This window comes from Heptranchias perlo, chromosome 34, assembly GCF_035084215.1.
Source record: "Heptranchias perlo isolate sHepPer1 chromosome 34, sHepPer1.hap1, whole genome shotgun sequence".
Lineage (NCBI taxonomy): Eukaryota > Metazoa > Chordata > Chondrichthyes > Hexanchiformes > Hexanchidae > Heptranchias > Heptranchias perlo.
In genome coordinates this window covers 24,320,029-24,343,754 of record NC_090358.1, presented here as the reverse complement: position 1 = coordinate 24,343,754, position 23,726 = coordinate 24,320,029, and the positions used below count along the sequence as shown (strand labels likewise).

At 42.2% G+C, this 23,726-nt stretch overlaps 1 protein-coding gene across 1 annotated transcript in view; it reads right to left on the bottom strand.

The window, feature by feature from the left end:
- efl1 (elongation factor like GTPase 1) overlaps positions 1 to 23,726 on the bottom strand; it is a 228,278-nt gene that overhangs the window by 194,504 nt on the left and 10,048 nt on the right. Inside the window, exons 4-7 of the mRNA XM_067971612.1 lie at positions 21,076 to 21,160; positions 19,601 to 19,734; positions 19,079 to 19,216; positions 12,130 to 12,344 (exon numbers count right to left, since the gene is read on the bottom strand). Coding sequence (XP_067827713.1) covers positions 12,130 to 12,344; positions 19,079 to 19,216; positions 19,601 to 19,734; positions 21,076 to 21,160 — 572 coding nt within the window. The remainder of the gene's footprint in view (positions 1 to 12,129; positions 12,345 to 19,078; positions 19,217 to 19,600; positions 19,735 to 21,075; positions 21,161 to 23,726) is intronic.

Sequence of the window (23,726 nt, the reverse complement as noted above, 5' to 3'; positions counted from 1 at the left end):
AAAAAAGACATTAGGGATATCCAGTCGAAACAGAAGGAGCCGCTTGAAATTCAGAAATTCTGCACCCCATTAAACTGGCACTCTGCCTCCCTACTACAATATCCCAACTGGGGAAAGCTCTTACTTTTCCTCCTAACTACAGCCCATCAATGCATCCCCTGAGGTGACATAAGGAGGACCTCCCCACCTGGTCACTGTAGATTGAGAGTCTGGAAAATATGTTCCAGTCTCCAGAAATCATGGACTCCCTGAAGCTGAACCAGGAGTAATTGTTTGAAGTATCGTACCCTTTCCTGGCCATTAGCACTAGCATGTCAACAGCAGCCTGCACATTATTCATACACCAACACTTGGTATCATACAGCATCGTATCAGAACAAGGTAACTTTTAAAACTCCACTGGTATAACCAAAACCAGCCAGCAATGACACAACAGGCAATCACAGTGATACAAATGAGCACTTCTGCCACTACCTGCAATCAGTACCAAATCAATCAGTAGATGTCAGCCATGGCTCAGTGGTAGCACTCTCGGCATTGAATCAGAAGGTTGTGGGTTCAAGCCCCACGACAGAGACATGAGCATATAACCTAGGCTGACACTTCAGTGCAGTACTGAGTGAGTGCTGCAATGTCAGAGGTGCTATCTTTTGGATGAGATGTTAAACTGAGGCTCTGTCTGCTCTCTCAGGTGGATGTAAAAGATCCCATGGCACCATTTCGAAGTAGAGCAGGGCATTTCCCCCAGTTTTGTGATGAATATTTATCCCTCAACCAACATAACTAAAACAGGTTATCTGGTCATTTATCTCATTGCTGGTTGTGGGACCTTGCTATGCACAAATTGGCTGTTACATTTACTACATTACAACAGTGACTGCACTTCAAATGCACTTCATTAGCCGTAAAGTGCTTTGGGACATCCTGAGGTTGTGAAAGACGCTTTACAAATGCAAGTTCTTTCTCCTTTCCGCAGAAGAAAGAAGCTGCATTTATATTGCACCTTTCACGTCCTCAGGACGTCCCAAAGCGCTTCATGACCAATTAACTACTTTGAAGTGCAGTCACAGTAGTTATTTTGGCAAATGCACATAACTAGGTTCCACAAACAGCAATGAGATAATGACCAGTTTTGGTTGTGTTGGTTAAGAAATAGCCAGGATTCCTCCTAAGGGATTTTATCTCCACCTGAATAGGTAAAAAGAGTCCTAGTTTAATGGCTCATCTGAAAGACGGCACCTGACAATGCAGCACTCCATCAGTACTGCACTGATGGAGTGCTGGATTATGCCTGGATTATGTGGTCAAGTCTTACAGTGGAGCTTGAACCGATATTTCTGAATCAGAAACGTGTGCGCTATCAACTGAGCCAAGTTGAAACTTATACATATGTACTAGACTATGCACATTGCATGCTATAAACATGTCAATGCGTTGCAACTAATATACAATTGCAATTAGAGAGAGATTAGGGCTGCCAGAGAAAATTAATGCCCCAAAACTCTTCTAATACTATAACAGCAAGAAGGTAATTAGGAAGGAAGTTAGACTCCTTGAAGGACCCACACACATGGAATTAAAAATGAATCGACAAGACATCGTTAACAATCTTATACGCAGGTATGTGTAATACACACTTAGTTTTGAATGTCTTTTTGTGACGTGGAGGGATCATGAGTTGAATTCTCGCTCTCACTGAAGTCTGGTGAGCTTGGTTAGTTTTATGTGAATCTGACTGGGCCATCATGTGGAAGTTGTAAGTTCTTAATCCACACTTCCACTGGACATTGTACAGAAAGGGAACTCCATGCCTCCTTCAAAAACACAGGAAAATGCCAAGAACATTTTCACAAACAACACAGACAATCTCACTATTGTTAATGAATAAAATCTATGTGGATTCTGCACCTGGTGTTTAAGTTTTTGATGTTGGTCGTACTCTACTCTGATCTGTTTGCGGATGAGATGTTTCTCCATCTAGTCAAAAGCCAGTAGTAACCAAAGAGCTACATGGGGCAACAGCATTAGACAGCAAGTCTCAATAGAACACTGTGCATCACAGGAAAGTGCCATATGGTTTATGATGGCTGCTGATATTAGACTCGCATGATCAAACAAGCAAAATGACAGCTGCTATATAGCTAAGGATGACTTGGGGTTTTGTGATTAGCATTTGCAGATTGTAAACCACCCTTATCAAGTTAAAAGGTAGTGCTTCAGAATTAATGCTGATATATACTATCAGACATGGATTCGATTCATAAAAAGTGGTGAACCTACAAATTGTTGAAGTTGAAAGATGAACACTCAATTATTTAAACAGGGAAAAAGACATGCTGTTCACTGTTAATGAATTGAAGTTTTTGGAAAAGTACCTGCCTTCAAAGTAGTGCTACAAAATTCCACTTGCCGATTAGCCAATTGGGTGAGTTAGTTCCATCTCTTAAGCTGAAACATAAAGTAACTCACCAGTCTGCAACTATCATCAGTGCGCTTATTCCTACATCTATTTCTGTTTTCCTACTATGTCTGTGGCCATTTGCAGCTCTTCCCATATCCTGGTGATGAGCTCCATCTGTGCCAACAGCACACTGAACTTCTTTTTAGTATTGCAGTTAAAGTGTAAAAGTCATTGTTTTTGGTGACTGAAGTAAGTCTAATAAAATACTAGTTAAGACAATAAATGAGGGTTTCTAAATCATATACAAAGGAATTATTTAAAGAAACAACTTTGATGTCAGAGCACAGCAGATGGTTTGAAAGATACTGAATTCAGAAGCAAAGTAGAGGAACAAATCACTGCAAGCTGCCTGTGTGACAGACATCCTAATAGAGATTTAACAACCCACGAGACAGTTGCTCCACCTTTTGGCTGCACACAGTACTGCTAGTCATTGCTGTGGCATTTTTCTCACCAACTTTTCTGAAAAACTCATCTTATTCATATATACAGTTATATCAGCTATGGCTCCCTTGCTGTGCGGAACATGGCTGTCATGTTTGCCTATAAAACAACAGCAACTGCACACCAAAGCAATTCAATGGATGTTAAGAGCTTTGGGAGGTTTCTGAGATATGTGATAAGGTGCTATATAAATGCAAGTCTTTAAAACATATTCATTGATATCAAGGAAACATCAAATTATATATTAAATACTTGCACCAGAGTATTTGTTATGCACTGACAAATGAAATATTTAAATTTTAATAGTGTCACTTCAAAACAAAACTTACTAGATTGACACACTTGCCCTCAAAAGATAACCAACTATCACTTTACTATGGCTTTTATGAATTACCCGTGAGCAAACATTTTAAATGCAACATAAAGTTACATTCGACCAACCTAATCAATTGCAGCATATTGTCTGTTCAAAATACATATTTGATAAAAGAGCCCCGTAATTCCTCTGGTTTTCTGTCAGCTGTGGCTCAGTAGTAGCACTCTCGCCTCTGAGTCAGAAGGTTGCGGATTCAAGTCCCACTCCAAAGACCTGAGCTCATAATCTAGGCCGACACTTCAGTGCAGTACTGAGGGAATGCGGCACTGTCAGAGGTACGGTCTTTCGGATGAGATGTTAAACCAAGGTTTCGTCTGCCGTCTCAGATGGACGTAAAAGATCCCATGGCACTATTTGAGGAAGAGCAGGGGAGTTTTCCCCGGTGTCCTGGCCAATGTTTATCCCTCAATCATTAAAACAGATTATCTGGTCATTATCACATTGCCGTTTGTGGGACTTGCTGCGTGCAAATTGGCTGCCGTGTTTCCTACATTACAACAGTGACTATACTTGAAAAAGTACCTCATTGGCTGTAAAACGCTTTGGGACATCCTGGAGTTGTGAAAGGCTCCTTCTGGATTTGGAGGGGGGGGGGGGGGGGGGAGGGGGAAGAAAAAGAGGAAGAGTTAAGGGCAGAACCTGGTGGCCTCTGTTTATCTGCCCCTTTATGGCCCTAATGCAGAATTCGAAAGGGAGGGAGGAAGGCTGCTTTTTCCATCCTGAAGTCACCGTAAAAGTTTGAACGGGCAGGACACCATCCCCCAACAGAAATGCGACCAGTTCCACCTATCCTACGGCCAATGTACAGTACATCCGCCTGATGCAGGCGCACTTGCCGTGGAAGAAGTGTTAGTGGAGCTTACAATGCCATATCCCAAAGGCAAGATCGATTGTCATTTGGGGAAGTAACAACAATTGGAAGGACGGTTTCTGCAGGAACAATCTACTTTTTGGCCAGACCGGCTCGCCCCCTCCATCCCCAATGGAGACATCCAGGGAGTGCATTAAGTGTGTGAATGCCCACCACCCCCTTTCTGCTAATAACCCCTCCCCTGGGATTTGAGATGGGGTCAGTGCGGGGCAGACAGGCAGGTGGAAGTCTTGCCCCATCGCAAACCCGGAGACTCAATGGCCCACCAGGAATTTCTAGGCCAAGATCTCTAAACCAATCTGTCCGACCAAAGGGACAGTAATATTAATTATTTAAGCTAGTAGTTAATTTTCATTTACTGCATAAAACAACTCACTGACAAATAAAGGAAAGCATACCGCTAACCCTACTTAAATCGATCTGCCATTCAAAGAAGGTGGCCGCTATGTTTAGTGCTGAATAAGGTAATTCTATTCTTTGCTGCAGGATACCCAATGGTGAGTCTATGATGGAGATTTTCTTTAACTTTAGGAAAGTATCTTAAAACATTTAGCACATTTCCTGGATATTTAGAAGAGGAGTTAACAATATAAAAACTACTTCAATTTGTCTTCTACTCCATTTGATGCACCACCATTTTCACCTGATGCCAGCTGTAAAATGTTTTCCAGGTTTACAAGCTTCCAAACAAAATTCTCACAATTAAATTTTTAAAATTCAAAGCGCCTTTGATGACCAGTTTTTCTGACATCACAGCATGACAGATGGTTGTCAGCTATTTCTGAATGAAAGCCAGTGTCTAATGAGAGGAAGTCACTTAGAAAGCTTAATTAATTTGCAGCAGGATTGCAGAGTTTACAAGCCGTTCTTCCCTTCATCTAGTCATTAGTCCCCCCTCCCCCATATCCTTACTATCCTTCTCAATTGGAGGGGCAGGGCAGCCCGACCCATGGACATTTGCTGCAGGTGCCATCGATGTTGCTCCTTCATCTGTGCACAAGTGGCACTTTGATGTAGGAAGAGATCCTTAAAGTGAGTTTCTCTTTCCTCCACAGACGAAGTGGCCACAACTATCGCATGGGCTTAATGGGCCGAATGGCCTCCTTCTGTGTTTTAACCATCCTATGATTCTATGAATTGGGAAAACATTTGGAGAAAGTTCCAGTGCAAATATACAAAGTGCAATTCAAACCTGGGCACATGTGCTAGGTGTTCAACAGTCTGAGATTGCAGGTGACAATCAGACATGCTCTCAGCTCTCCTAATTCAGAAAGAATGAAAAGAAAAGAAAGAACTTGCACTTATATAGCGACTTTCATGACCTCAGGACATCCCTAAGCACTTCACAGCCAATGAAGCAGTTCTGAAGTAATCACTGTTGTAATGTAGGAAACGCAGCAGGCAGTTTATGCTCAGCAAAGTCCCACAAGCAACAATTAGATAAATGGCCAGATCATCTGTTTTATTCCTAAATGGTGTTTGTTGATTTATAGATGTTGGCTAGGACACTGGGAGAACTCCCCTGCTCTTCTTCAAATAGTGCCATGGGATCTTCTACATCCACCTGAGAGGGCAGACAGACTGTTGGTTTAACGTTTCATCAGAAAGACGGCACCTCTGACAGTGCAGCACTCCCTCAGTAGTGCACTGAAGTGTCAGCCTGGAGTATGTGCTCAAGTTCTGGAGTGGGGCTTGAATACACAACCATCTGACTCAGTAGTAAGAGTGCTACCACTGAACCAGGGCTGGCACATTGAGGTCAAATATAATACTTGCCTCTGTTTTACTAGCTATTATTTCCAATAAAAGTTTCTTTTTTCCTTTCCCTCCACCCCAAGAACTATACAAGTTATATACTTATAGGACACTACTTTTCTCAACACTCCCTTTTGGCAAGTGACAGATCATTCTTGCTACTGATTTTATTAAAATTTAAATATATATGTACCAACTCACTACAAAAGCACTTGTGTTGTCAAAGAAACTATTGACCTAATAGACTAAACTTGATTGGTAAACTTAATTAGGTCAGCTGCAAGTGCTTTATCATGAGTAATTCCGGACAGCTGCATAGCTGATGCTCCAGAATTGGTCAAAACCATTTAATCATGCACGATCAATGCTTAAATTTACTTATCTGTTTACATATAACATATGCAATTCTACAAGTTCAAGCACAAATTTTGAATTTCGGCATGGCCCAATTATTTCCAGGCTCACTGTATAAATTGAGTTTAATAGGTCTATTTAATCCTTCCCTGCCCAGCACCATTCCAGTTATAAAGCTCCTGCACACTAGACCAGCAGTACATTTTCTGCATGTATCAGCTGAACTCACTGACAGGAAAGTCGATAGGTACTATACCATAGGTTCTTGGCTGTGGAATAAAAAAAGGAAAGAAAGTCACATTTATAAAGTGCCTTATCACATCCTCTGGATGCCCCAAAGAGCTTGACATCAAATAAATTTATTGTTTGAAATGCAGTAACTGTTATTAAGTAGACAAACAGAGCGGCCAATTTGCACACAGCAAAATCTCATAAATAGCAAATTAAATGATTCAGTTAAAGTACTTTTGATTGTGTTGGTTGATGGAAGAATGTAAACAGAATTGCAAAATAATGCTCGAATTTAAACTACAAAGAAAATAGAAATGCAGTCACATCTTCCATTTTTAAAATCTTGAACACTGGGCCGCACCATAATTTAAATGGCAGGATATAACATAAAAATGTTCTAACTTGAAACAACATGGATCCCTGTTTTATCATCATACAGTAATCTACCTTCAAAAGTATATCCAGGATCTGAAATGTAAGGAATGTGACCTTGCTGTTCCTCCTCACCTGTAGATTCAAGGAAATCCCCCACTATTTTATTTCCATACCTGCTTGCTCCAATCAACTTATATTTTCCGTTAGTACCTGTGCCTGACAATCGGGGGTGGTCTGTCTGGTGCTGTTGGGAGAGAAGTGCCCTAGCCCGCTATCAATATATCGGCGTCAGACCAGTATGTTACAAACCCATCTATATTTGATACAAGGCCCTAGAGGGCTATGGCAAAGGAGTCAAAGCCTTTCAGAAACTAAAAGACAAGCACACTCAATCAGAAACTTCCATTGACATTGAGAGGATCTGGGCTCACTGGGATTGGTGACACTTGCAATTCAGCAAGAAATCCACATTAGGTTCAGTGTCAACTACTGCTGAGATACTGATCTTCACTACACTGATTGCGAGGGGAATCAATGATGGCTGGTGCTAGCACGGCTCATGGCAAAGCTGATCTCACTTTGCTGGCTAATGATGCTAAAAGGAAGGTTTCTAATGTTTTAGTCATGTCAGCAACTTTTGCTCCAGTGTTGGTGTCACTTGAGTGCCTGCACGGTCTAGTTTAAAGCTCAATGTACGAGCTGGAGGAAGAAGCATGAATCCAGGCAGACCCAGGTGCCTTCTTTCTGGTCTTCAGGATCAACAAATAACAAAAGGCATCAGCCGCTGCTCTAGACTATTCCTGAGTACAACCCTAATGAGATTCTTGGCTCAACACAAAGCTGGTGCACTGTTTTTTTGACGTGGTTTCCTTGTGTGGAAAATTAATCGAAGCTGTGCAATTCTGGAAAGGACACAATGTCAACTGTCAATGCAAATATTTTTCATGAGGGTTGCATCACTGGAATGAATCCATGCCAAGATATACAGATCTTGGAACTTGGCGTGGGTTGCGGATCAACCAAACATATAACTGATCAGCACAGTGACACTACCAACTCAGACCTCAACTGAACAACTTAAATGCAGAAGCAACAAAATAAATCCCCAAACCATGAATCATTCCTGCAAAAGTGCCTGAAAAGTATAAAAGCAGCACTAAAATCACAAATAAAAATGCAAAATCCAAACAGTAAAGAGGAACTTTTTCTGGTGCACTGACAATAGAAGAGAAAGAACTGAGTTACATTTTCAAAACAAAGGGGGTTAAATTGGATAACCCTCAGAAATGGGCGCAGGGATCGCAGTACACAATGAACCCGTAAAATCCGTGTTGCCTGATATTTTAAATGATTGCTGCGTGCAGCCAGCACTGCCTGTGTTGTTGATTGGTTGCACGCATCAGCAGGGGGCCCCAATATCGAGAGTGGCTTGCGCTTCTTAAAGGCAGTCTGCACCTCTTAAAGGTACATGGTGGCTGCAAGAAGTGGTGGGAGTCATTTCAAAACTGAATCTGCGCTGTGATGCTTTGAAGAATGGCTGAGTCTGCGAGAGAGCATGCACCAAGGTTCTCTAATGATGAACTAGAGGCCTTGGTGCAAGAGGTGTAGAGGAGGGGCATCCTGTAACTGCAGGGAGGCAGGAGGCCCCCCAGGCATATGCTCAAGAGGCAGTGGGAGAAAGTCGAGGAGGAGGTAAATGCCAGGAGCATAGCTCAAAAAACATGGATGCAGTACAGGAAGAAGTTCAATGATTTAACACGAGTTGTCAAGGTGAATGAGTTCAAGTTTCAAGTGGCATACCATACCAACTACACCACTAGCGTCATCCACTGCTCAATGCATTACAGCCCCCATCACCTACTTGCCAACAATCTCTTTCAATTAGTACTCAAGCGTTCAAATCACATGCTTTGTCTCACCCTTTCAGGAGAAGGTGGTGCATAATAGGAGGCAGCAAGAAAGAACTGGAAGAGGACAAGCATACCTTCGCGTCTTAACTCCCATGGAGGAGACAGTGCTGACAATCGTTGGAAGGGCAATTGCTGAGGCCGTGGCCACTGGCAGTGCTGGAGGGATCGACGATGAGGGTCTCCGCATACCTAATCCTCCATCTCTCTTCCCCACTTCTCCCTCATCCCACAATCTTTTCTGACTCACGTGCTGGAGATGGTGTAAGCATGCACTTCTGACTTTCTCCTCTCCGCTCCCCATAACTCAACCCATGTCCCTTTGTCATTTCAGATACCCAAGAACTGGAACCTTCCCAGTCAGGGGAGGCAGAGAAAGAACACAGTGATGATGAAGACACACCGTCACTCAATCTTACACTCGCAGCCACTAGCTCAGGCACTGCGCGTACCTTAGATGCTAGGATAGAGAAAGGATCTGCACATGGTAAGACACCGGGCAGTGCACAGGAGCCATGGTGGGGGAAAGATACCACAGATGCCAGCTCGCCAGTGGGCGAGGTCACAAACCAGTTCTGCTGCAGAAGATTCTGACGATGACTTTGATGGGCCAGGCTACAGAAGGCTGATGGGCATACACAACCAAATGCTTGGTGCACTGGAAAGCCTGCACACAATGTCAAGCAGCATGATGAGTCCAGCTCCAACTTGGCACAGGGCTTTGTGCAGAGCTTGGAGGTTATCCTTTCCCACATGGAACAGGTGGTCACCTCCATCAGCACATCTGTGGAACCCACCAGGATGCAACGTCTGATGACAGATATCACAGCTTCCATTGCAACACAAACATCTTCCATCAAAGGTCTGATTGCTGCCTTGCAAGCTCAGACTGCTGCCATCATGGCTCTGGGTACCACTGTCGAAAGGGACTTCCAGGGCCTCACAGCAGTCCAGCAATCTGTTCTCCAACAGATCACCAGATGTGCTGAGGCGCTGCCCTGGGAGAGTGGCAGTGGCTCCATAGAAGAGGAACCTGCTGTCCTCTTTCAGCATTCCTGCTCCCACTCCTGCCACTCCACCAGTGTCCTTGCTGTTGCCTGACAGCCAGCCAGCCCAGACTGCTGCAGCCCAGGCCGAGATGGTACAGTCTGAAGCCGAGCCCTCTAGGCCCAGAGCTGCTCGAGGTTGTCCTCCGAGGCCATCTGCACGCTCCTCAATTGAAGGTCAGAAACCTTCCACCAACCATGCTCCAGCCACTGGGGATGCACCTCGTAGAAGCACTAGGAAAGGTAAAGGCAAACGAAAGACAGGCACTAAGGGAATGCTCAAGGGTGAATGATCTTGTTTTGTTTGCATAATTTCATGTGTTAATTTATAAATGTTGATTTGAATTTGCGTTTGGTAGTAGTTTTTATTTCTGCAATGAACTGAGGGAGGAACCGATGCGTAATCATAAGGAGGACGATTTGATGATCATGTGAGAGAGGAAAGGTAAGGAGTGTGGGACTGTTGGTAAATGGGGATGTGTCGTTGTGGTTACTGATATCTCTCATTAATAATCTGATCACATAGAGCCCTGGTAGACTTGGCCTTTCTACGTTGTAGCCTCCCTTCCTCTTCCTGTTGTACTTCCTCCTCCTCCTGCTCAGGTTCTCACCTGATAAGCAGTGGCAAGGGCTGTACCCTCATAATGGCCAGGTTATGCAGCATACAATGACAAATCTTGATACTCCTCAGAGCAGTCCAGGCAGCATAAGCATTGCTTGAGGACGCCAATGGTGGGCTCTATGATGTTCCTTCATCAACAATGGCAGCATGGCTCTCGTTCTAGGCCTGCTGTGCGTGGGTTCCTGACCAGAGTCATGAGCCATTTCATGAGGGGATAACCCATGTCGCCCAGTAGCAAACCTTTTACTTGCCACGCTGGTTGAAATACAGGTGGAACAGAGGAATGTTGCAGGATGAAGGAATCATGACTGTTGCCAGGATAGCAGGCATTCACCTGCATGATGCGCTGCATGTGGTCGCACACCGGCTACACAGTGAGGGAGTGGAACCTCTTTCTGTTCATGAATATGCCCGAGGGAGCATGCATGGCAATATGCGTGCAGTCAATGGCAACCTGCACCATGGGGAAGCCTGCAATGCACGCAAAACGTCATGCTCGGTTCTCCTGCTTGTCTCTGGCAAGAGGGAATGAGATGAATCTGTTTCTTGTTGCGTAGTGAGCCTCAGTGAACTCCCTTATATTGCAGTGCTGCAAATTGCAAGATGTTGCTTATATCTCCAGCAGCAGCCTGAAAGGAGCCAGGGGCATAAAAATTAAGAGCCACGGTCACCTTGACAGCCACAGGCAATGCTGTACTTGTCCTGCTTTGAGGCTGCAGTTCTGGCTGCAGCATTTGACAAATTTCAGTCACGACCTCTTTACTGAACCGCAGACGTCTGCTGCACTGGTCATCGCTGAAGTTGAGGTAAGAGAATTGGTCCCTGAAGGCCCTCCGCAGATATGACCTCCTGCTGAGTGCCCTCCTCCTCCTCCACCTCCCTCTTCTAGCAGCTTGTCCTGCTCTGCATGGCCTCTCTTCATTCTCTCAGTCAGGTTCAATTCCCAGAGGAAGCCCTACCAGGCCACTCATGTCTGTGTACGCACAAACCCCTTTACCAAGATGGTGTCTTGCGCACTTCCTGTCTGAAGTGCACGCACGCATCTCACGCCATTTTCAGGACTAGGTGTCCGCGTAATACCTACAAAACAGGCGCTAAACAGCCCAATTTCACCACCAAGGACTTCTAAACAACGGGGTTCAAGTGAGGACCACTATAGCACTGTGGTCACAAACTCTTATGGCTCAGTAGCCCGGTGGCTCCTGTCTCCCCTCCTCATTTAGGTGAATGTTATTTGTATAAACAAATGTGGAATGACCAGAAAAGGTGAACATTTGTTGTCACAATTATTGCACGGGTTAATATCCTTGATTTACTTACATACAATGCACACACATACACATACTCTTAAAATAGGGCAGAGATATGAGCCGAATTTTTTAGTGTGTCATTTTCAAAGATAATTTAACGATGCAAGAAGCATTACTTCACTAAGAGGATGGTCAGTTTTTGGAATAGCTTATCAAAGGATTGTAGGGACATGTAGCTTGGATCTCTTCAATTAGATAAGCAACTTGAAGAAACATATATTATGGTTACAACTGTTAGAACAGCAGGATGAACTGGATGGGCACTCACACCGATTCTCTGCCAAAGTTCCAGCAGGAGACTAGTGGTAGTCCTGCGGAATTTCAGCCGGGGATTTCTAGGTTTCTAGAAAAAACAACATTTTAAAAGACTGCCATACCTGAATCCCCAGCCATCGATGGCACTTGCGAAAACTACATTTCCTTGATCAGGGGCGAAGTAAAGGTGCGAATCATCTGTTTCTTCCAGGCCAGCACTCCAGTCATAAATGTGTTCACTACTCTTGGAATCTGAGCTAGGCTTCGCTTTGACTTCCATCTCCGCTCTTTCTTCCAATACTTTTGAAGTAAACAGGCTCCCTGTCACGGCATTTACCTAAAATGATCAAATATGATTGTACACTAAAAGAAATCCACTCCGTCAAATTTATAATTTTCTCACATTCGGAAAAACATTTTAAAGACAACAAAATGGGCCATTCACATCAAAGAGGATTAAAATAAAAGATGTTTGAACATTCAAACATCACAACAACTATTGTTATTCTTAGGCTTCAGATAGTATTGTGGCCAATAATAGTTAGCACAGGATCATGAATTTACACGTTCGATTTTGCTCTTCATTGCCCCTGTTCCCAGTTCCCAGGCACTGCGAGGAAATGGGAGTAGAAACCTGTTATGTCAGGTCTCCACCCTACTACACTGCCTGGCATTTCCTGGACTCCCCCTCCGACCTACAACATCACGACAACATTTTCATGTGTGCTTTTTCCTGAGCCAAACAAGATCGGCTTTAATCCTATGGTGTGAAAGATGCTTAAAGTCTGTCTATTAAGTAAGAGTACAACCCGGCATTAATCCAGCTACAAATTCACCATTATTTTCTATGGGAAAGTCCAGGAAAAGCATCCAAAAAACAGTAATTCTAAACATTACCAGTAGAATCAGTTACCAAAATTCCCTACTATCCTATGTATAAAAGCGTACTGAAGTGGAGTTGAGGTAGAAAATCAGCCATGATCTTATTGAATGGCGGAGCAGGCTCGAGGGGCCGTATGGCCTACTCCTGCTCCTAATTCTTATGTTCTAAATACAGGAACAAAAATGGTCCTTTCATTCTCATACCTTTTCCCTTGTTCCATGCTGGAAACAGCCATTTTCTGAGTAAATTAGCTAGGGCTTTCATCAGTGGAATTAGAAAGCTATGTCAATCAAGAGTCTTTTACCCCAAACACTCATCAAATCCAGCACTTCAGCTCATTCAAGTTACCAATCTGTTGAGTATTGTCAATAAATTGAAGGGAAAAAAAGTCTATCCTTTCCCAACTATTTCAACTTTTTGCTTCATTCCTTTAATAAAATTACCAGCCTTTCCTTTGAGTTCCGCTCCACTTTAGATCTCCAGATAACCTATTATGCTGCAAATCAAAAGAAGTAGCTACAAACAGATATGAACTTTACTAGGGCCCACTCCATACTTCAGCACATAATCTAGGCTGATACTTCACTGAGGGAGGGCTGCATTGTTGGAGGTGCCATCCTTTGGATAAGACACTAAACCAACTCTGCCTACTCAAGTGGGTGTAAAGGATCCAAAGGCATTACTCAAACAAGAGCAGAGAGTTCTCATAGTGTCCTGGCCAACACCACTAAAAACAGATTATCCAGTCATTCATTCATTTGCTGTTAATGGGGCTTTGTGGAAACTGGCTGCCGCATTTACCTATGTAACTACAATGACTGCAGTACAAAAACAGATCCATTGGTTGTGAAGCACTTTGGGACATCCTGAGGATATGAAAGGTGTTATTCAAATGCAAGTTCTTTCTTCTTTAGAGACAGATAGTTGACTGACAATGGGTAACCACACATCTGGCACAAATGGAATTCCAGTGTAACAAATCGCTTCACATTTATTCCAAATGAACAGAATTGATGATCTAAGTGCAAAATGCCATCATGTTATCCAATTTATAATTCTCAGACAAAATGGAGCCAATCTGTAGTCAAGTTACACCAAGTACACAGCACAGCAATACATTTTAGAAATGTAATCCCTTTTGTGTAAATATATAGATTGCTGAATTAATGATTAAATGGGGTCTGAAACAAGATTTGCTTTTTTACATCAGAGTATAAATGCATTTCTTGGCAAACAAGTTAGCTTTGTACCAGGATTCAACATTATTGTGCTGTTGAATGTGACACATTGCTGGGTGATGAATCAGTTCCATAACCCCACAGGACATCAAATATCAAATAATCAGCAAATTCATACTGGGTTGTGTAAAAGTTCATATCCTGCATGGGTCAAAGGTGGCCAGGCAAACTGCACAACCCCAATTTTGTTGTCATCTGTAAGCCACCTGTTGAAATATTTTTTTAAAGACTCTTTCATCACTTAGAACAAGCAGAGAAATAAATATATTATTCAGCAGGTGGTTTTTGTTTTCAGTACTGTGTTTAATCTAATTAGTGTGTGTGTGTGCTGTGGAAGCACTTGCTCCATATTGCTCCTTAAGACAGTTGGGGCCAAAAGTGAGTGCCAATTACTAGAATTTCACAAAAGGAACTTTGAATGATAATAAAAAAGTTTAAGTAAAGCCAATCCACAGGCACGCTCATCTACAGGTTCCATTTATGCCATTTCTCTGCAGTGACAAAAAACCATTAAAGCCTTCCTTCCTCTGCTGCACTCCCTTTCTTTCTCATCCTTTTACTCCAAGTTTTTGCTTTTTAAAATAAAGTTTATCAGTACATTCCCCCTTACTCTTCTCTGCCTTTGAGCTTCAATTTTTCATTTTCTTGTTATTTCTCGATCATTCCCCCTCCGCCTTTGTATACTCTGTTCTATCCCTTTAACCTGAAAGTCTTGATTCAGTCCACAAATACTACCAAGTGATAGCTGCTATTTTCATTATTATTTCAGTAACTGTCTATATAATTGAAGTTGCGTGTCTGACATTTGTCTGTAGGGTACAAAAGTATGCCAATTGTCTCTAAAAATGCACTCATTCTCATAATCACAAGATAATTACGAGGTCATTTGGCCCATATTAATTCATCCCTCCAAAAGCACCCTAAACCCCTCCCCCAATGCAGCATCCAACTGTTTCTTAAATGATTCCAGGGTTTTTGTCTCCGCAGCTCTTCCTGGAAGTCTATTTCACATGTTGATTGTTCTTTGTGTAAAGAAATTACTGACAGTGTTAAATTAGCCTTTTATTAATTTGAACTTGTATCCCCTTGTCCTACACTTGCAACTTAATTTGAAGTTATGTTCCCTTAACAATTTTGTATACCTTGTGTGTATCCTGGCCAACATGCATCCCTTAACCAACACCACCAAAAGCAGATTAACTAGTCATTCATTTCAGTACTGTTTGTGGGACCTTGCTGCGCACAAATTGCCTGTCGCATGTGTCTACAGAACAACAATGATTATACTTCAAAAGTAATTAATTGGCTGTGAAGCGTTTTGGCACATCCTATGGACGTGAAAGGCACTATATAGATGTAAGTCCTTTTCTTAAAAAAAAAATCACCTCTTAGAAGACTCATTTCCAGCTGAAAAGCCCAATTCCCTCCAGATTTCCTTGTTACTCAGAACTTTGACAGCCAACCTGTGGCTGTTTGCTGCACTTCTTCTGGTGCTTGAATGATTCAGCAACTAGAATTGGTCACAGTACTCAAAGCGCACTAGTCAAAACAGTACAACACAGAGAAGTCTTGACCAAGCTGCATACATGACTTTCTCTGTATTCTACTGCTTTGGCTACGTTGTTCAACATTCTATTGGTTTTGTTGATTGCTGCTCTGCATTAGTTGGACTTGTTGAGTTTTGAGTCTAATAAGATTTCCTAGGTCTCTTTTGCCTTCTGTCCGTCCGTTGCGTTCTGCCCTAGGATCTTGAGCCACTCATTAGGGAAGAGTAGCTGAGGTGGTTTCCCATTGCCTTTCTCATAGTTTTTACGTATGGAGCACTTTTTCCTAGGTGAGCTGCAACCAAGGATAAACAGCCCCACCTACTTTTTACGATGGGGGGCCACTCATCAGACCATAGGATCCCTGCTGGACGTCAATCCAGTGTTCAGAGCCGGCAATGGAGTGGGGCCCAAACCCAACCTTTCTGACTCAGGGGTGGGAACGCTACCACTAAGCCAAAGACTCGCTCCTCTTTTGCCTTCATTCTTGGCTATTTCAATCCATTCATGGAGTATGTGTCCCTTATATTTTCTTCCAATGTGCATTATTTTACACTTAAGATATATTAAATTTCTTCTGCCATTGCTGTGCCCACTTATTTTATAGAACTCACTCTATAATTTCTGCACTGCCTCCTGATTCCACTTCCACTCCTAGTTTGGTGCCATTTGCAAATTTGATCACTTTGCATTGAGTTGCTGAATCCAAGTCATTTATGTAAATTAGAAATAGTAGTGGTCTCAACACCAAGCCCTGGGTGCCCCATTCAGTACATCTCCCCCCATCCCAAGAAAACTCCTCTAACGAGTATTCATTGTTTTCTATCCTTCAGTCAAATTTTTTATCCATTCCCAGAGTTTACCCTGAACCCCTACAGCTTTGGGTTTAAATAATAGCCTTTTGTGTGAAACTTTGTCAGGTGTCTTTCGGAAGCCTAGGTACACCACTTTGAAGGGCTTTCCACAATCCACTTGTGTTCTCACTTCCTCAAGGAGATTGATTAGGCAGGATTTTCCCCTTCTGAATGAATGCTGACTGCTGTTTACTAGGTTATTATTGTAGTCCTCAGATTTACTCCTGATAATCAATTCCATTATTTTACATGAAATGGAAGACTAATGGGTCTGCAGTTGCTGGTGTCTGTTTTGTCTCCCTTTTTGAATATGGGCACCACGTTAGTCTGTTTCCCATCTACTGGTACTTCTTCTATGTACTCTGATTCCGTCATAATGATTGTCAATGCCTCACAAATCTCCCCTTTAGTCTGTCTCAGCACTCTGGGATAAATGCCATCTATCCTGGGGATTTACTTGTCTAAGACTACCATTTCACTTATATTGAAGTCATTGGTTTCTGCTAATCTAAGTATAATCAATCAATCAATCAATCAGAAATCACCTCAACAGACTGAATTTTACTATTTCTTAAAAAATTTATCTTAGTCACAAGAAGCAAACAATTAATAATCACAAAATAAATGATTCAAAAATGTTTTGTTGCTCTCATGACAATTACTCTCATGTTCCCCCTTCCCTTAGTCCTGAAATCTAAATATTTTAGGCACCCCACCTCTATGACACACAACTCCCACAGCTCCGCTAGTTTCCTCCTGTTCTTCTTTCCTACTGGGGCTTGTGGATCCCATCAGGAAACCAATTGGTCAGAACTTCTGCCAACAGGCCTGCCCCTCTCTCAGAAGTCTCAGCCTTGTACGCCATTCTGGTCTTCAGTCTTTTTCCTTTGGGCCTAACACATGCAACCAACCTCTCTGCCAATGCACAATATTGAGCCCAACATGATGAGCTCTTGGCCCATTAACTCCATACCACTCTCCAAGCAGCAACACCAGGGCCAGGGCCCCTACTCTGCCCAGCCCAGGCAGCCCACTGTGGGTCGACTTCAAGTTGTTGTGTTTGTTACGCTCCCGGCTAGCACTTGGACTGGTCCCAGGCCTGGCCACTTCCAATCTTTACTTTGTTCTTTACTGCAAGATCTTGGTCAATGCTCTATAGCCAGAAATGGGCCTGTACCTGAAGCCATGGTCTGACCCCACAAATGTTGTCACCCCTCCCCGTCCCCAACAGTGCTTCTGGCTCCATTACCCCCACTCCTCACAGTGCTCATATCCCCCTAAGGATTCCCACACCTTGTCCCCAAGTCCTCACAGATTTCTTCTGTAAGAAAAGCCTTATACAAGCTTTCTATAATATTGTTAACCTTGTTAGGGAAAAGCATTATGTCAGTTTTCCCTGTGAATAAAGGCTTACTGCCTATCCAAAACAAGCGTCTTAATGACCTTGTGCAAGAGAGGGCCTCTAAGTAATGAGCATCTAGTGTCATCCCTATCTCCTGCTTATAAGTTAGGAAAGAGGAGCTGTCTCTAGCCTTATTATGCTTTAGATAAAGATAAGAGTTCTTGACATCTCAGAGGCAACTAATCATGAGGGAGGTGGTAAAGTCAGATGTGTGCAAAGGGGGTAGGACTGATGGCAGCCCCGTGGGACAGAGAGGATGATCGATGGGAGGCCCATATACAGCTAACTGTGTCTAAAACATAAATGAAGTTGGGTACCTCTTCGTATTGATTAGAACGTTCTCGGAGCGAGGCTGGGCCGCTCAACTAATCAAAGACCTTTAAGAGGTGCACCTCGAATCTTTGTACAGTAATAAGCTTTGTCAGGTTGTATTATGTTCAATTGTACTCTTGTATTTTAACATCTTTGTTACTTATTATAACTTCTTAATAAAGCTATTATACTTTGGAACAAAACACCTTGCAAGCTTTTTTGCTTAAAGTCTAAACCCTTTAAAATAGATTACTTACACCTCCCTACCTCCGCAATCTCTATCCTTGACCCCTCTCGGTGTCCCCACACTCCAAGTAACCCCAGGCCCTAGCTTCGAAACTTCAGCATCTCCACACCCCCGTGCTCCAAAACCTAAGCCTCCCCCACGTGCTTCAATACTACAGCCCCTCAACACAGTGCCCCGGTCCTCAAATTCCCCTCCACCCTTGAGTGCTCTCACCGCCTGCCTTAATTAGCATGATATTTTAAACTATTCTGGGCACAGAAACACACAGGGAAGCCTGAAGTCTTTTCAGGTGTCACTAAAATAATGAAAAGTCTTCAGAAATATAATGAATAAAACTTTCCCAAAATGGGAGCCAAGAGCTTTTATCTTCAACTTCAATCACAGCAAATGACTCATTCCAAGCATATTTTTGGAGCCAATTCTATTGAAATTTCTTTAAAAAGTATTAACGGCTCTTTTATATTGTCACACAACTAATTATTTATTTGCAGTAAGAATATATAGAAGGCCATAATAAGGATGAAAAATAATGAGAACCATTGCTGGTAGTGGAAATAAGAACTGTGCGAAATAAAAGCAGCTTTTTCTTACCTGCTCTAGGATCTTCTGTAAGTGAATATAAGCTTCAAGTGGAGTCAGCTTTAGCTCAATTATCAGTCGGTCTATTTTGTTAATGACTAAAACGGGACTAATGTTTTCCAACCAGGTCTGGCGTAACACTGCCTGCGTCTGGAAATGAAACAGCGACAGTTCTACTGACTTCTATTTGGAAAGAATTAATGCAACATTCACAGTACAGCAAATTAAATCTTTGTCATTTTGGCATTAAAATCATGGAGTTGCATTCTTATTACCCTACTTAGCTGCAAAATCTGCTAAAAAAAAACTTATGTTAATCGTGCCTAGGAAAATTAAGAACTAATTTCAACAAATAAGCTGTTATACACCACAGTACTGAAGAAATGTAATGTCCCTAGTCAAATCTTCTCCATTAAATTTATCCCCTCTTCTGATGAAGGCAATGACACCCCAATATATTCTAAAACTAATATATACTAAAAACAAACTACCAATGGTTATGGTTTACATTTAGAACATGTTCCTTTAGTTTACCTGAGGACAAACACCTTCAACAACATCTACCATTACAACAGCACCGTCACACACACGCACGGCAGTAGATACTTCAGAGGAAAAATCCACATGGCCAGGGGAATCTATCATATTGATGAGGTACTCTTGATTATCTGTGAAACAAGCAACATTACGTTATCAAAAAGTGTACAAATATCAATATTCATAGGTCATTTTTATTAATCAAATCCAGGGTATGGTTGTCCAGTAAACTGTACTTAAACCTTCTCTGTTTTGAAGTTTAATGTTGTGATTTTCAAGCTTAAGTCTGGATTCCTACCATCCAGTACACGAGAACAGAACCAGTGAAAGGACTTTTGTGATCACTCATTCTCAGCGAACCAAACTCATTGATATTTTCAGAGGAGTTCCTCTTCAGCCTCAACCACCTCAGGTTATTACAGTTGTGGATGCATTGGTGGACAGGTGAGCTCACCTGAAGTTTTTTTAAAAAAACATGTTTACCCAGGGTAATACCCCATAGTGACTTTAATCTCAAGGATTCATCCCAAAGAAAAAAGTCAATATTTATAGTTATGAGAAGAGACTTTGGATACTGGCACTACTTCCATTGGAGCAGAGAAGACTAAGAAGAGATTTAATAGAGGTTTTTAAAAATTGTGACAGGTTTTGATAGGATAATAGGGAAAGATTCTTTCATCTGGTCTGGCAGTCAGCAACAAGAGATCACCAATTAAAAATTGAGAGTGATTAGGAGAAATTTCTTTATACAGAGGGTTGTTGGAGCATGGAAGAAACAGGGAGTGGTTGAGGCAGAGACCACTGCATCTCAAGATAAAATGTGGATAAATATTTGAAGCAGAGGAAGATACAGGGCTATGGGAAGAGAGCAAGACAGTGGGATTAGTTTTGAACTTCTCCAGCAAAGAGCAATGACAGGCACAATGGGTCAAATGGCCTCCTACTGTGCTGTAAATCTCTACGGTTCATTAATTTGAAAACTGCAACTTTTCACTACAAAGTGGTGTTTCAACATATTCTAGTGAGCAACCCTTTGGCTTAGGGGAAACATTCCTACCTCTGAGTCAGAAGGTGAAGAGTTCGAACCGTGGTCCCGGTGACTGAATTTTTGGTTGACATCCAGGTGTGGGTGTGGGTGCCCCCCCTCATCGTATGGGTTGTGGGAGCCCATAAAGCCTTCCTGCCATACAGGACTAACTACCTTATCGACTGGTATAAAGATGGCTACTGCGTACGAAAGTAGCGTTCTCCTCGCAGTCTTGTCAAGACTATTAATCAGCCTGCGAATCCTTCCACTACTTCACACTATTCTCTCCAAAGGACGAGTCAAAAGTGTGAAGATATGAAACCAACAACAACATATTCCAATTCACTGACCCAACCGATTCCACTAGAAACCAAGCAATGCCAAAACATAATAAGCATTTTACATAAAATTAGTAGAGGGTGTGTAAGTCGTTGAAATGACTTACCTGTACTGAAGTGCAATGATATAGAACTGGATTTCATCGTGATTCCTCTGATCTGCTCATCTTCTCGGCTGTCCATGTACCGCAACTGCAAAGAACAAAGGAAGGACTTTCAGCCCATTTTATACAACAGATGTGCAATTTAAACTGGTGGTTCGCTCTTTCCCCAAGTTATCACTTACAATTTTTACGAATCAGTTGCATTAATTTACAACACAAGTGGTCAAGTCTATTTATTTGGCTGTTTTGAGAGCATCCATCGTTCTCCAGGTATCACATTTTGAATAAAACAGCAACATAACAACTGAACAATCTTGCAAAAAAGTATACAAAAAGGAAAAATATAATTTCCTACTGTTTTTCTGTGACCTTTTATAATGTAAGAGTTTGTTGAAATAACAAGGGGAGGGGGAAGCAGCTGCAAATTCAGAGAAACTTCCAAGAACAACAATTAGACTCTAACTGACCTCAGGACCTATTTACACCACTTCCCCACGAGATGTAACTCAGCAGTGGCCTTAAAAGGACAGGCTTGGTTAGCAGCTAAACATTACAGCTGTGGTCCAAACCCCAAAAAAACTGTGAGAAATGTGTGACATCAACTATTAGATTAAAAAGAATCACAATGATGCAAAACCATAAATAACGCTCACATTTTCCAATAAAAAAACTTTTTAAGCTAATTTTAAAAACTGCAGACTCCTCACAAAATAAAATCCAACTAACATTGAATTAAAATACTTGGCTCTGTATGATTCACAATAAATTATTGCAATTTATATATTTTTATAGAGAAATATTTATATATTCTGCCAACTCCCTTAGTCCCAACGGGTACACACACCAACTGCAGCAGAAAGGGCGGCTAGGTAATCATGTCTCCGATGTATGCTAATACTATTTTGAACTAACTGTCAGGAAATGCTCGAGCACAGCCCCCGGGTTGTTCTCCCTCCAATTTTTCTCCCTCCCTTCTGCGAACACACATTTCTTCTGCTCAGTGCCTCCCGTGGAATGTAGCAGAAATTTTGAGCTCAGTGCTGCAAGGAAGTTCTTCCTGCATCCCAGCAGTCACCAGCACCATGTGCTTTTGCTCCAATAGGCTGTATCACTGCTCAATGTTTTAAGAGTCAAGACAGTTAACTTGTCCTATGAACCAACAACTGGAGTTACTGCAACTGACGGGTTGGTCAGTTTTCTAATAACGTACATGGGTACATTTATACTATGTCAGCCAGTGAGACGTGGTTTGTACTTCACAATGAACTTGACTCTAGAGTGGAGTGAGGCTCCTCCAGGCAATCTCACTCCTGTCCATTCCAGAGTCAGGTAAGACCCTGACTCCTGATTTAGCTCAGTTAACATTATAATCGTAGCATTATAAAACTTCAGCACAAAATCTTGGCTGACACTCCAGTGCAGTACTGAAGGAGTGCTGCACTGTCAGAAGCGCCGTCTTTCGGATTAAACTGAGGCCCAGGCTGCCCTCCCAGGTGGACATAAAAGATCCCATGGCACTATTTGAAGAAGAGCAGGGGAGTTCTCCCCGGTGCCCTGGCCAATATTTATCCCTCAACCAACATCATTAAAACAGATTATCTGGTCATTATCACATTGCTGTTTGTGGAACCTTGCTGTATCCAAATTACCTACCATGTTTCCAACATTACAACTGTGACTACACTTCAAAAGTACTTCATTGACTGTAAATCGCTTTGGGACATGAAAGGCACTATATGAATGCAAGTTTTTCTTTTATTGGAGTAAATGTGCCCTAAGATTCTGGATTGTTATCTTCTGCTATCTCACATCTTCCACCCTCCATAAACTTGAGCTCATCCAAAACTCTGCTGTCCATATCATATCTCGCACCAAGTCCCATTCACCCATCACCCCTGTGCTCACTGACCTACATTGGCTCCCGGTCTGGGAACGCCTCGATTTTAAAATTCAGATCCTTGTTTTCAAATCCCTCCATGGCCACACTCCTCCCTATCTCTGTACCGTCCTCCAACCCTACAACCCTCCAAGATCTCTGTGCTCCTCCAATTCTTGCCTAGCCTCGATTTTAATCACTCCACCATTGGCGGCCGTGCCTTCAGTTGCCTAGGCCCTAAGCTCTGGAATTCCCTCAATTAACCTCTCTACCTCTCTCTCCTCCTTTAAGATGCTCCTTCAAACCTACCTCTTTGATCAAGCTTTTGGTCACCTGTCCTAATACCTCCTTATATGGCTCGGTGTCAAATTTTGTTTGATAACGCTCCTGTGAAGTGCCTTGGGACATTTTACTACGTTAAAGGTGCTATATAAATGCAAGTTGTTGTTGCTAGATCTGATCCCAGGCTAGTGGAGTTTTTAATGGCAGTTACGTTAAAAATTCATTTTTTGTTTTACAATGTATATAGCTAAATCAAACTATCTTTTCAAAACAAATATAATGTGATGTCACCATATGGTTGATTTTCCAAATCCATGCTTGCTGCCGATGTATAATGGAAAATCACAGGTGCATTACCTCATCACAGGTATGGACTCTGAAAATCTGCCTTGGTATCTCAAGTGAACCAACATTCATGTGCATCATTAACACATCAAAGAAATAACATAAGCCTACACAATATTAAATGACTTCATAAGTCATGCACAGTAAAGCA